At 38.8% G+C, this 14749-nt stretch overlaps 1 protein-coding gene across 1 annotated transcript; it reads right to left on the reverse strand.

Moving 5' to 3' along the window:
- Positions 1-2460: 2460 nt before the first annotated feature.
- On the reverse strand, positions 2461-4004 carry LOC127126415 (uncharacterized). The gene is made up of 2 exons (XM_051055343.1): positions 3595-4004; positions 2461-3417 (listed from the first exon to the last, which is right to left on the reverse strand). Exons 1-2 carry the CDS (start codon positions 3742-3744, stop codon positions 2779-2781), a joined length of 789 nt encoding a protein of 262 aa, XP_050911300.1. The 5' UTR covers positions 3745-4004; the 3' UTR covers positions 2461-2778.
- Between the last annotated feature and the right edge of the window lie 10745 nt (positions 4005-14749).

The raw sequence follows: 14749 nt of genomic DNA on the forward strand, positions 1-14749 counted from the left end.
CTCCATCTGGTATGGACATGTATATATCCTCTTGTAAATTTCCATGCAAAAAGGTATTATTGACACCCATTTGGTGAATGTGCCAACCCTTCATAGATACAAGGGCAAGAACAACTCGGGTTGTAGTCGGTTTTGCTATAGGTGGGAAGTTATCAAAAAATTCATACCTTCTATTTGATTGTAACCCTTGGACATTAATCTTCCTTTGTATCTTTAAATTGAACCATCATCTTTATGCTTCACCTTGTACACACACTTACTTCCAATATATTTCACATGTGGTGGCTTTTCAACCAACTTCCATGATTCATTTTTAGCTAATGTATCTAGTTCAATTTTCATAGCTTTCAACCAATAACCATACTGTCATGTTTCCTTATTGGTTCTAGGCTTAGTACTATTTGTAACAGACATGGCAAAAATCTTTTGTGAATAAGAAAGATGATCAAAAGAATGGAAAATACAATAGGGTAAAGAGTTCATGAAGTTGATAATTCTAAGTGATTGGAGGAAGAATTGCATACATAGTAAGATAAATAAGATGAAGCATATTTTTGTCTAACATGTCTAGTGAGTGTTCTTGATAATTGGTAGAATGAATGATGTTTGTAACTTCAAGATCAACAATTTATTATTTTGATCATTTTATGATATATCAGGTTCAATGATTTGGTTTTGATTTGGTCAATGCGTTTAGGTATTGTACTGATATTCATTTGATCAAGGTTAGTGTGGTAATTCCAAGTTGAGGTTGAAGATGATGGTTGATAAGGGAATATGTGTTCATGATGGATTAGGTTTCTTGATACAAATATTTCTCTATTGTTGATATCTAAGAGAGTTATGTCTTTCATGTCAGTTTTGTTACCAAGAAAATGCATTTTCTTGTTCTAGGAGCAAGTTTGGTTTTATGTGCTTGTAATGTGAATGCAAAAACTAAACAGCCAAAAACTGTAAGATCATTCATTTTAGGATTTTGTTGATGCATGATGAAATGTGGTGATCTGTTCTCGAGGAATTAACTAGGGATCCTATTCACGATGTATGCAACATGGATGACTGTATATGACCAATATGACTTTGGTAAATTTGATTGAAGAAGAGCTCTACTAATATTAAAAATTTGTTGGCGTTTCCTCTCAACCCCACCATTCTGTTGAGGGGATTATACACGACTAGTTTGATGAACAATATCATGTGAAGCATAAAATGAAGGAATTTTGAATTCTGGTCCATTGTCAGTTCTAATAGGCTTAACTTTATGATTATGTTAGGTTAGAGTTAGTTTAATAAAATATATGACATGTTTCCTGACCACACTTTTATGCTTCATCAAGGTTAACTACGTAAATCTATTGCAATCATCAACTGCAGTTAGGAAATAAACATGACCATGCACTGAATGCACAATAGTTGGTCCCCATATATCAAAATGAATAAGGTCAAAAAGATTAAGAGCTTTATTAAAACTTGTAGAAAAAGACAACTTTCTTTATTTTTCAAAATGACAAACATCGCATACAACCTTAGTATCAACATTAATGAAAAGGAATTGTGAATTCAATGTGTTCATTCTGCTTACAGAAATGTGACATAACCTAAAGTTCCAAATGGCATTATCAGGTAAAGTGATGGAGGTTGTGGTATGACTACATACCATCTTATTTGAAATGACTAAGTAGTGCATATATAGGAGGAATGGGGTCCATAAGCAAGATTTGAGACTTAAATCATAAAAAAAAATTGTATTTAAACCAATCAAAAAACAAACTGCATACAATATAGTGTGATGTTGTCTAGCATTGCACATAGCTTCACATGCACACTTAGCTCTACATCTACATGTAGGAATATGAGCATAGATTTCAAGTTTTTTCCACAAGATCTTTAAATAGAGTAAAACTTAGTCACTGACCTAGAATCTTATTGCATTCCATAGATTTCTTGCGTTAATTCAGAAATACGCACCAAGTCACATTGGGAGAAGCGTTCCTTGAGATCGGTCCAAACATCAACTGCGTTTTTCATAAACATTGTGGATTAAACAATTGGTTCAGATACAAAGTTGAGAATCCAAGAATGCACAAACATGTTGCATCAGTTCCATGCACGATATAGAAGATCAAACATATCAGTGATAGGAGTGAAAGTTCTATCAAGAAATTTTAGTTTCAATTTTCCTCCAAGTGCTCAACGCATTGAACGAGCCCAAGAGTGATAGTTTGAGCCATTAAGCTTGGAAGAAACACTAATTGATAAAGGTCACTAGGATGAACAAAAAATAACTTGATTGATCAAGTTGAAGATCTGCAAAATGAGAAGATTCGACAATGGTGGAATTTCGTAGAGCCATGGATGCAGAAAAGAAACACACTCAAATCGAGAGGTTCATGATACCATATTGAGAAAGTGAAAACAAGGAGAAAAGAGAGAACGACAAACTATTATTGTATCATCTAGTTGATTACAAAATATGTTCAAACTTTATTCTATCATCAAACTTGTACACAGTAACAAGAATGGATGGCATGTACATGATCTAAGCTAAATGCCATAACAAAATTTGAAAAACAGTTAAAAGGTTAATTAGACACATCTCAAATGGTGCTCTTTAAATATTACTAAAATTATTAAGTATTAACTAGAAAGTAACTCATCAAACCAACTCAATTTGTAGTTATACAAATATATTATATCAGACGCTATAACAGAATTTATAAAAATGTGACATTTCAGCGACTAAACTGTTTAAAAAGAAAAGTGATAATCAAGACATGTTCAGACATTTCTAACTTTTCCAATTCTTAGATAAATTGGAAACTTAGCAGTTTTAGGGGCATGATCTTCCCCCCAAGCAACCTTAAATTTTTCAACCACATCCTCCCGAAGAAGCTCAACTCCTTTTTCCTTGGCTGTCTGATAAGCCGACCACGATCTTATATAAGTTAACAAACCATCAAAGCTCATCAACGTCTCTGTCACAAACTCAAACGGTCCCGTATGATCAACTCCGTCCACCGCCTCAAAAGGAAAATCAATGCTTCTATAATTGTCCTCGACCAATTTCCGTGCCGAATCCCAATAAGGGTTTGCATCAGAATAATAGAATTGATCAAGGACAATGTCTACTTCATCACTAATTCTTGGCAAAAAGTAACACCAAGCGGCAATCACTCCATGAGGCTTTTTGAGTACAAATTTGACTTGTTCATAGAAATTTGGGAGGTTGAACCAATGAAGTCCTTGAGCAATAGTGACAAGGTCTATGGTTCCTTGTTGTGCTACAATTTGTTCAACCTCAGGAATTGACATTGTTGAAGGAGTGTGTTGGTATTGCACATTAGGGAGTTTGGTTGCAAACTCAAGCTGTTTTTCACTGACATCTGTGGCTATCACATTCTTGTATAAATTAGCTAACTGAAATCATGAATTAGAATTTGTCAGTTACAAATCGGTGGCAAAAGAAACACAACACGGACACATGATAACAATTTTAAAGAATAAATAAACTAAATATAATCACACATAATATCTATCTCAAATACAATTACTGACAGAAATAAAAAACTTCAAGAGATAGAAGAGAGAGCATACAGATTTGGCGGCTTGGCCGCTTCCGGTGGCGACATCCCAAACAAGGTTGTGAGAAGGAGTTTTTGAAGCTATAAATTGAAAGAGCTGTGGTGGATAACTTGGCCTTGCAATTGCATATTCCTTTCCCTGATTCACAAAAAGTTCTGCCATCTCTCTTTAGTAATATGATGATTTCCCCAATCACTGCATTATTTATAACGAAGGAATTTTATTTTTTATTTTATTTTTTGAAGAAGAAAAATGGGATATTTATTATATTAACAGATAGGATGACTTCACTTTAATTTGTATCGACAATACCAATTTCGATTTTGTTTCAATTATTCCCATTTCAGGTTATACTATATCCTTTGTTCTGTCACTTGCATAATAAAATGACCAATCAAATTTAATTTGAGAACAAATGGCGGACGGAATTTAATAATTCACCGGCCAGTGAGATGCCAGTCCAGCTAGCACGCCACGACTTTTTAGCGACAATTATCTCACGGTCCTCCCACTTGTTCGGTGAAAGCACTATTTTGCCCTTATGAAAATACTAGTATGAGATAATCAGAATTTTAATGGTCAAAATTGTACAAACTGAGTAATTAATTCCTTCAAACATCAAACATACTTAGTACAATGAAAATATTAATTTAGCTTTTATAAGAATTAAAATTTAAATAAAATAATATAAAATCACCTAAATACACTTTTAATGAAAATAAATTTGTGTGTTTTTGATTTTCGTGTGTATATTAGGACATCAATTTTTGAATTTACTAAGTTAGTAAAACTTCGAAAAAAAATAGACAATGTGGCGCGAAAGTAAAAATATAATTTTTTGTTAGATAAAAAAGTGAGAGTTGACTTTGAGGATAATAGAGAAAGAGACGACATTAATCATTCTTAAAAATATATTATTTCATAAATGCTTTGACCAAAGTGAACGGGGCTCTAGACTCTTTTTGGGTTATATACTCTTTTCATAAAAGGGTAAAGTTGTAGAAGAAGGCTATGAATGAAGCCCATAATAGTTTGAAACTTGTTTGTCACCTTGTCCAATGAGTTTTCTCTAAACCTCATTGTTTCTTACTTTATCACGAGTAAGAAAACTCATTGGACAAAACAATGAGGTTTAGAGACCTCTTAGCTAAGTAACTTTAGGGTTAAGAAAGAGTTTGATCGTTGGGCGAACAGAGAGGCTCATTGGGCAAGATAAGGCGACCAAAGTACCCAGCTCAGACCACTATAAATAAAGGCCACACAACCAATCCATCTATCATTCATTCCATAATTAATTCACAAGAAAGCTCAATGCAACACGAAAGAATTAAGAGGGACAAATCTTATGGGAAGTATTGAAGATCGAATGTTGAAGTTTCGTACGGTCAAAGAAATCACTGGTGATGTTATTACATCTTTTTCTTCTTGATCATCATTGTAAAACTATTATGAGTAAGAGTAGATAAATTTTATTTTATTTGAGTTAGATATAATTGTATAAATACTCATGTATTCATCTTGATCATGGTGTTATATATAATCTAGTTATTCATTAACATTTATGATTATCTTTGTTGTTAATGCTTGTTGTAAGCTAGCCACTTATAACTTGTTATAATGTTTTTGAATTGATATCGAGAAATACTTGTAGCACCTCAAATTTGCACCTACCATTGTACATACATACTCATATTAGGTCATAGCATAACATGGTCCACTGCATAGCATTGCATTGTCCCTTTTACCTCAAGTGCAAGCCAATCAAGAGAATTAGGTCAAACTGATCAGGAGATCAGTCAACCAAGCAAGCAAGTGTGTTTTTCATTGAGCCAAGGCCCTAGGGTTGGTCCAACATGTTCACATGACTTGGGGGTCCATTTGAAGTGTTTAGGTCAAAGATTGGAAGCTCAGAGGTCATCAGTCAAGGCACAATCAGTCAGAAACCCTAAAAAGTCAAACTTGGTCAACTGTGGTTGATTTTATGGTTTTGATGGATGGATTTGGTTTGAGAGAGCTTATTCATGTCCCAATAGGCCTCATGTATCATGGCAAACAACATCATTGAAGAATTTGAAGCCAATCAGAAAATTTCCAAAAATAGAAACTGGACCTATAATTTTAACTGCCAAAAATGGAAACTTCTTGATCCCAAACTTACATCATGATACAAGCTACAAATGAATTTTTGCCCAACATGAAAGTTGAAGATCTTGTTCTCCCATTTCCAAAAAGTCCAAGAACTCTCAATTCCCATGTATGGTTGGCAAGATATGATCCAATCATTTTCACAAATTCTTGAACTTCAAAAGACCATATCTCTCAAACCATTTGGCCAAAATTGGTGAGGTTTTTTCCAACAAACCACATTTAACCTCCTCTTTCCAAAAATGTAACTTTCATGTACCAAAACATTGCCAATCAAAATGGCACTTTTGAACCTAGCATGTTTAATTTCAAGTGAGGTGCAAAATTGAAGTTTTGATTTAAGCAATTTCCATCAGATTGGCCAATTGGGAATGGTTTAGGACATCATTTGTGACTTGCCAAAGGCCCAAAAATCGTGCAGCATACACCCCATGTGCATTTGGTTTGAAAATTAGCAAAATGAGCAATTGACTTCATTTGAGTTAAACTTGATTAGCACTTCATTAAGAAAGTTAAAACAGAAGTATATAACTCATTTCTCTGCACAATTAAACCCTAGCAGCAGCCATCTAAGACAGAAAAAGATCATTTCTCTCAAATACTCTCATCTTGCATTTTAAAAATTTCTGCTCAAATCCTCAAAGAACTCGACCCCTGCTCAGTTGTTCTTCACTTTGCCATCACTTTGGAAGCTGTTTGGAGCCTTGAATCTTGACTGTAACAGCATTTACATGAACTGATTTTCCAAGCTCCAACAATGGTGAAATTCGATTTGTTTGTTTCCAAGCTTCACTGAGCTCAAAGTCTTCACCAATCATCATTTGGAGGACCTTGGTTCATCTGTTTCACCAGCAAACATCAAAACAACCACTGAATCCCAACTTTCTTCAAGAACAAGTAAGAAATCGATCTCTCTATTTCTCAAATCCATGCCATGCTTAGTGTAGATCTTTTATTCCTGAGCATTTTGATCTTTGAATCGCATGAAATAGTTGAGTATTGGTTGAGATATTTTGAAATGAAGTTTGATGTTGTTTTTGATTTCTGCTCGATTCATGATGTGTGTGATGTTTTACTGAAAATCAATGTTGGATTCGTGTTAGTGGTAGTTGGGTGATCATTTCTGTGTACTCAATTTGGATTTCTGGAAAAATTCTCGTAAGCTCGATTTTGGAAGATGAATGCTTCGTTACTGTTCATGAACCCTAATTTCTTCATAGCCATGCCCAGATTTTCTGTTATTACGTATGCATGGTTCCTGTTCATCCATGCCAACCAATTAGAACATTCCATTCCGTGCTCCTAAACGACATCGTTTGAATTAGTGAACCACAATATTACTGAAATGCCATTCTCGGTCTAATATTTCCAAATTAATTCATTTAATTCCTCATTTTATTTCATTTGACATACTTAACTTGCAAAAATCATATTTCACTCATTTTAATTCCAAATTTCATGGGAATTTTTGCATCATCTTCATCATGATCCCTAGTTTTTTATCATTATTTTTCCAGAATTTTTTGATCAGTGAATTTTAAATGGCATTAGGGTTTGTAGAATGTGACCAAATATTGTACATCTTACCAAATCAATTGTGAAATTGTGATGCCTTATCCATATGATCTGAAATGTTTTGTGCTTAATCTACACTCATCCATGTTTATTTTGATGTAAAGATCATGAATTTATCTTATGTGGTTTGAGAGTTGTGAATTTTTGAAGTAGGGTGTGACAACTTGTGTCACACCATGAATGTGCAAATTGCTGATTTTTGTATCCATGCTTCTTGACCTCCAATTGATCTAAAATTTTGCATGAACCTACTCTTGTATGTCTAGTTTGCACATGATTTTTTGTGGAATTATTTGTGCCATTTTCCATTTGTTTGAGAGTTTCTCCCCTGTTTGACCAAAATGTTGACCTTATGTGATACATGTTGCCATTTGTTTTGTGAAATGCTCATACTTTATTAGATGGACATGAAATTTTACATGAGATAACTAGACATCCTCATATTTGCCATGGTTTTAGTTCCATTCATTTATCATACACCCTCTCTGATTTATGATTTTTCTAAGTTGATGCATGTTTGGTTGACTTCCTTAAGCATGTTCAAAATTGCTTTGACTTTATGATTTTCATTGACTGCCTTCCACTTGTCCAAATGAGATGAAATTTGACATGCTTACCATGCTATGTGTTAGGATTTATCATAATTTATTTGGTGATTTTTGAAAATGTTTGAGTTTGCTTTTGATGCAAGTCTTGCTGTTGACTCCTATGAGCTTCTGTTTGCTATTCTTTGACATAAATTGTTCATGAAATGATGATGATGATTGATATGAATGTGAACCCAATTGGTTGTGTTTCTTAATTGTTTGAACATGATTTTGGATGCTTGCCCTTTGCTGTTTTGACTTTTTCATTCCTTTTTGACCCTAGGCTTGCCCTAGTGGTCCTGTTACTCACCTTTGAGTTCATGTTTTCAGGTTGACCAACAAATGACCAATGAGACCATTTCTTTTTTATTGAGCTTGCTTGAATATCATTGTTTAACTTGTTTGTTTTGTAGGTGGCTTGGATAACATGCCTTAAGCCTTGTGCCTTGCACATCCATTTGCTTCTGATTAACTGTTGATGTCTGTTTCTTTTTGCTTTGTTTGAAGTTGTATACTAATGTCTGCTTGACTATTTCAGGTGCTTTTTAGTTGCTCAGTTCCTTGTGAACTTTTGCTTTGCTTTGCTTGTATAAGCAATTTGCATTGAGGTATACTTCTAATCTTCATGTAGTCTGGAAGACCTGGCCTGTTACCTGGCCAGGCAACTGTCTGAAGTCCTCCTTAAGAGGCAATGTTTGTGTATGTTTAATTTGTCCCTGTACATAGTCAAAGACCTCCTAAGTGAAGAGGCAATTGGCAGAACCCAAGGGATATACAACCTATCCCCTGCTATTCTGTGTGTCATCTGCTTTGCTCACACCACTGTGTTGATGCATTGCAGATACAAACCCAAGATCTTGTACAATTGTACAGTTGAGTCAGTATCAAATGTGTAGAAGGGTTCCCACTTTCTGAACCCACACATTCTTGTCTTGAGCTCTCCCTGACCAGGGATAAGAGCAATGAGGCACACCCCTCATCTCCTTTCATCTGCTTCACCTTAGCCCCTCAATGGCAAGGTTAAGAGCAACATCTACCCAATTCCAGAGGTTTGTTTGTTGAGGTTGATGTGACCCCTCGACTAAAACCTAGCCTTGATGTTTGAGCCCCCTTGTTGGTGTGTTTATTTTATGCTGTATGTGTTTGTGTGGTGTGATTGTATCCCCTAGGTTTGTTAGACTCCGCGTAGTCTCGTTTGCATGTCAATTAAGGTAGCACGGTTCCTTCGTATAGGACTTCCTTTCTTGCTTGAGCTTTCTTAAAACACAAACAAACATCATCCCCTCTTAAGGACACGTTAACTCCTTCTACTACAGATGAGTAAGTCTCCAAAGGTCGAGCATCAGGTAGATTGTGCAGTGACGTTGTCCACTTAAAAAACACAAACCAACAGTCATAGTTCAGCCGAACTACGGCAACTCTGATTCTCATGTCCAGATGAGATACGTAGGCACGAGATGCGATGTCTTGTCGAGTTTGACTAACAACTAACACTATTTCTTTTCTCTCGCCCTCGTTGCGATTGAGACCTCCCCTTTCTCTTGCCCTAGTTGCAATCGAGACCCTTGCTTCCTGTGCAAGTTAGGTGTGTGTGTGGCTTGCTTCCTGTGCAAGTCATGTTTAGGATAGGCTGGCTCCCTGTGCCAGTTAGCTAGAAACCTTAACTTAGGGGCGACTTTGCATGACAACATCTAGGCTCGAGTCGTAGTCTCCCTAGTGTTGTGTCTCCCTCTGTTATCTGGTTAGGCTAGGTCCTTTGTCCCTGCGTAGGGGAACTACATCGCCCTGATCTTCATACCAGATGAAGTATGTAGGCAGGAGATTGAGCTGATCTCTCCGGGCGCCTTTTTTCTTTTTGTGTGTGTTGTTTGGCAGTTGCTAGGCTCGAGTGCCTGACTCCTTAGCAATTTGTTGTTTATTTGTTTGAGTGTGTGCTTGACAGTTATAGGCTCGAGTCCCCGACTCCCTATTAACTTGTTGTGTTGTTGTGTGCTTGGAAGCTGATGTAAGTCCATCGAGTGGCATTCGGGTTCCAGTGTGTGTGTGTTTTGGTTCGGATGCTGATGTAAGTCCAGTGATTGGCATTCAGGCTCCACGTTTGCCTTTGCCAGTGTTTGGTTGTGTGCGTGTCAGCCGAGCTACGAATGCTCTGATTCTCCTTCGTCCAAGGAGATACGTATGCATAGGATGCGATATCCTAGCGAGCATGTGTTGTTTCCCAGTCCGAACTACTTCGACTCTGATGTCTATGCTTGATAGACTAAGTAGGCCCAGGATGCGATATCCTGCCGAGTCAGTTTCAGTCAGTTTCTTGCGTCTCTTTCAGCCAGTGTGTGTGTGTGTGTGAGCAGTGTTTTTAGCAACCAGTTTTTCTTCCTTTTGTGCATGGATCCCGTCGAGTACGACGGATGCGTAGGGGTGCTAATACCTTCCCTTCGCATAACCGACTCCCGAACCCATTCTCTTTGGTCGCGAGACCATGTTCTTTCCTAGGTTTACTCTGAGCGTTTCCTTTCCCTCTTTTGGGATAAATAACGCACGGTGGCGGCTCTGTTGTTTCTTGTTTTCCCGCCGGTTTTTCGCGTAATGCGACAGTTGGCGACTCTGCTGGGGAAGGACAGAAGTTGACCTGTGCTGGTCCATCTTCCCTGAGCGAGTCTCTCCTAGCGCTCTCTAGGATTAGGGTTTTGGTTGCTTTGTGCTGTGTTTATTTATTGCATTCATTATTTGTTCATTTCATTTATTGATTGCATTGATTGTGTGCATTAATGTTTGCATTCATTCATTATTCATCTGCCTGGCTGGTTGTCTGTTTTTCTTTGTGGGGTGGGAGTCAGTTGAGGTAAAAGGTCCAATACCCAGACCATGAGTGAAATCTAGGATGATTAGGAATAGAGTGATTCATGGGAAGCGGGTGGTATTGCGCCACTTAGCGGAACATTGATATCACGAGCAGTTCAGACCCTGGTGGGGTATCGTCGTTACATACTTCGGGTGTGTATATGATGGTATTCTGCGAAAGGTTATTTATGCTGCGTTTCTCTCAGCTTTACCCTGGCCTAGACTACACCCGTGAGTGGGAGGGGTTTGATCATTTTAACAGGTACAGTTGGTGACTCCTGGTACTGATAGTGACTACGAGTTATATTTCTGGACGCCGGAGGTTTGACCCTGGTATTGATCAGAGGGTTCCGTTTATTTCGGATCCCTGGGCTGAATTTGAGGGTACTCGCTCAGATGGTGACTCAGTGCTCCAGACTTGGGTTCAAATGCCAGCGCCTCAGATGACTTTGGGGTTTCAGATGGTTCCTCAGATGCCAGTTCCTGCCAGTCTTGGCTCCATCATTTGCATCACAGCATGTTTATTTTCAAAAAAATAATAATGCATGAAAAAAGAAAAAAAAAGTCAACTCGCATACGCATATCCTTTATCAGGATCATTCATGATAAAATAGCATCCGCATCCGCGTCATGCATATCATGCATATCATGCACATCCTTGCATTGCAGACATGTTTGGGGACAAGACTTCTCACTTCGGTTCTTGACTGAGACAGGATTGCTGAGCGTCGTCCGCATCGCTACTCAACCAGATTGAATCAACAGAGGAGTATGGATCAGGTTCAAGCAGAATTGGCCGAGATGAGGGCAAACATGGCCCAGTTCATGACAATGATGCAAGGAGTTGTTCAGGGGCAAGAGGAGCTGCGTGCCTTAGCCCAGAGACTGGAAGCCGTGATTCCACCAGTCCACCGTGCTCCACCAGTGGATGTACCCGTTCATGAGAATGTTGCTGTCACTATTCTCGTCAATGATTATGCCGTGGGTGATGAATTGAAGGGGATCAGAATCAGTGAACAGCCTTTTGCTGCAGAGACTGTTAATGTCAGAGCAACCCACACTCCAGTTCGCCATCCTGGCTCTTCAAGTTCTTCCGGTTCTAAGAAGACATACTCTGGGGCACCCAAAAGGGGAGAGAGTGAAACAAATGCTGTGCACCGTCGGAGGAGTGTGAACAGAGGACAGTATCGTCAGGCTGCTGCTGTGACTATTCCAGCAACTCAACAACAACAGAGAAGACCAGCTCAACAGCATCAGCGTCCACAACGTCATCCTCAGCAGCAGGCTTACCAGCCTCCCAATGGAAATCAAGCTGGTACAAGTAATGAGAGGAAGAAGATCATTTTTGATCCAATCCCCATGTCCTACGCCGAACTGTATCCCTCTCTGTTAGAGCGGAACTTGATTACTCCCAGAGACCCGCCGCCCATACCCGTCAACCCTCGGTGGTGGTATAGGCCTGAACAACATTGTGTGTATCATTCGGGTGCTCCTGGTCATGATGTGGATAGTTGTTTCCAGCTGAAGATGAAGGTTCAAGACCTTGTGAGGTCAGGTATTCTGATTTTGGAAGACTTGGGTCCCCGTGATAATCAAGCTTGAAGATAACAAGTCCTGGGCTGGCGCCGACTTTTCTTCAGAAGGGTTATTCAGAAAGCAGAAGCTGCTGATGCAAAGGATACTGACAGTTGTCATCCCCGGCGGGATCTATCACAATTGGGTCACTGTGGGCTTTCCTACAGTTGTTCATAAGTCAGAGTAATAATCACTTTGTTTAAAAACCCTTCTCCCATGCCAAAAGGAGAAGTGATGACATTGTTGGCAACATTTTGTGCAATGATATTTTCATTCAAATAAATTCATGTTAAAACATTTGTTTTTCCAATTGTTTTCCCTTTTCGCTTTTTGCATGAAATTGGTGATCACAAAAAACCTTAAGAAACAAGAATAAAAGCAATCTTTTCATCTGCATAACGATTGTCTTGTTTAATTTTCAAAAAGCTTTTCATATCAAAATCTTTATGCAGGTTGTTTCTCAAACCCATTGAACATAGTGATCGGACGTCATCTCCCAATTTTGAATTCCCTGTATTCGAAGCGGACGAAGATGATGTTAAAGGGATTCCTGACGGTATTTCCCGATTTCTTGAGCGAGAAAAGAAGATCACTCAGCTGCATCTCGAGAATCAGCAGAACAGCCAACTGGGGCATTAATCAAAAAAAAAGAAGAAGAAGAAAAAAAATCAATCAAAAAAAAAAAAAAAAGAGGAGGGTGCAAAATAAGAAAAAAAATCAAAATCAAAATCAAAAGAAAGAAAAAGAAAGAAAGAAACAAAAGAGAAATAGCACCCTCAAAGTCCCAAGTTGGCTGATGCTGAATTCGATCGAAAAGAAGAGATCAACTGCCATGTGACATGGTCAGTCATATCAGCAGAGAGTGGAAAAGCATTCGACAAGAAGGTCAAGTCTCGTGTGTTCCGAGGGACCTTGTGCTCAAGAAAGTCTTGTCTTTCGTGCCCGATTCCAGGGGCAAGTGGACTCCAAGCTAAGAACGTCCATATGTTTTCAAGAGAGCCTTTTCAGGCGGCGCTTTGACACTTACAGCAATGGATGAAGAAGTTCACTCGTCCTGGGAACTCCGATGCAGTCAAGAAATACTTCGCCTAAAACAAAAAAAGCAAAACAGCTCGCTAAGTCGAACACCCCAAAGGGCGACTTAGGCAAAAAGGAGCGTCTCGGTGGATTGAAAACCCGAAAGGGCGATCCAGGCAAAAGTGAGAAACATTGAAAAAAAAGAGAATTTGCATCCCGCTAGATTGATCACCTCACACTGGGGCAATCTAGGCAAAAATTAGGGATTTGGCAAGTAACTGCATCTTGACAAGACTATGCTCTATATCTGTCATCCGTCAGGGATTCTCGATTCGTCGTCGACTGAAGCTTTGAATACATCGAAAATTCGGAATGGTAGAGGAAAGGTCATTATGTTCAATGTAGCCCTCTCCAATATATATCACCGATTTCAAACTTGTACAGATCTATGGAGTCTCGCCCTTTGCAGACTACCAGTCCATCACATTAATTTGAGCTTTTATCCAAATTGTTTGCACTCTTATTTGTTTCAACTCAACAAATGTTTTGCAGGTTTTAATTGATAAAGTATCATTGTTTTCAAAATAAACAAATTTTTCAAAAAAATTGTTCTTAAACAAAGCGAGCGTTCACAATGATGGAAGGATACTTAGGAGACCCGCAGTGCTCTCCCGAGGGTGGTATGATTACCAACAGGTAAGACATTTGTTCGTATCTCGAGCATCGAGCATAATTGTATCTTTTCCTGTAGAACCTCTTACGGTTTCTCCTCAGTGAGGTCGCTCAGTGCAGTGTTAGTTGAAGTGGTTCATCTTCACGTTCCCGACAGTACAACATTCCTTCTCCAAGTCCCTGTGAGCCCTATTGTGGGGCATCTCCAATAGAGGATTGTTTGAGCCCTACCGTGGGGCATTCCCAGCAAGGTTGCTGTTGAAATACTTTTGTGGGGCAGCTCCCCTAGCAGAGCGTTTACTGAAGACTTTAACTTTCCTCTCTCCAGCAGAGCAGTCTTCCTTTCTCCCCCAACATGGGTGTTTTTCTTTGAAGATTCAGTATTTGGTGGATTGACATCCCAGTAATCCGGCATTTCCTCAGATAGCTCCCCGAGCAGAGTTATTGGCATGATGAGCCTTATCAATATCTATCTATCCTCATCAGAGATCTGGTTGCTCCTTGGTATCTCTGATCTCAAGCACGAGTTGTTATGGCGCGTCCGCCTGTATGTTGAACTCTGTTTTCCAGTTGTGACTGACGATCCCTCCGGAAGCCTCTGGTGGCCTTCCTCCCCTGCAGGATGATGATTGTTCCCTATTGTCCCAGTCTCCAGTGGATTTTCTTGGCTCTCTGGTGACTTTGGTTTTGCTCTCCGGATGATCGATTCCCGGACCTGTGGTTTGAGCATGTCTGTTTGTCAACATTCATCATAC

The sequence above is a fragment of the Lathyrus oleraceus genome, chromosome 3 (genome assembly GCF_024323335.1).
Source record: "Lathyrus oleraceus cultivar Zhongwan6 chromosome 3, CAAS_Psat_ZW6_1.0, whole genome shotgun sequence".
NCBI lineage: Eukaryota > Viridiplantae > Streptophyta > Magnoliopsida > Fabales > Fabaceae > Lathyrus > Lathyrus oleraceus.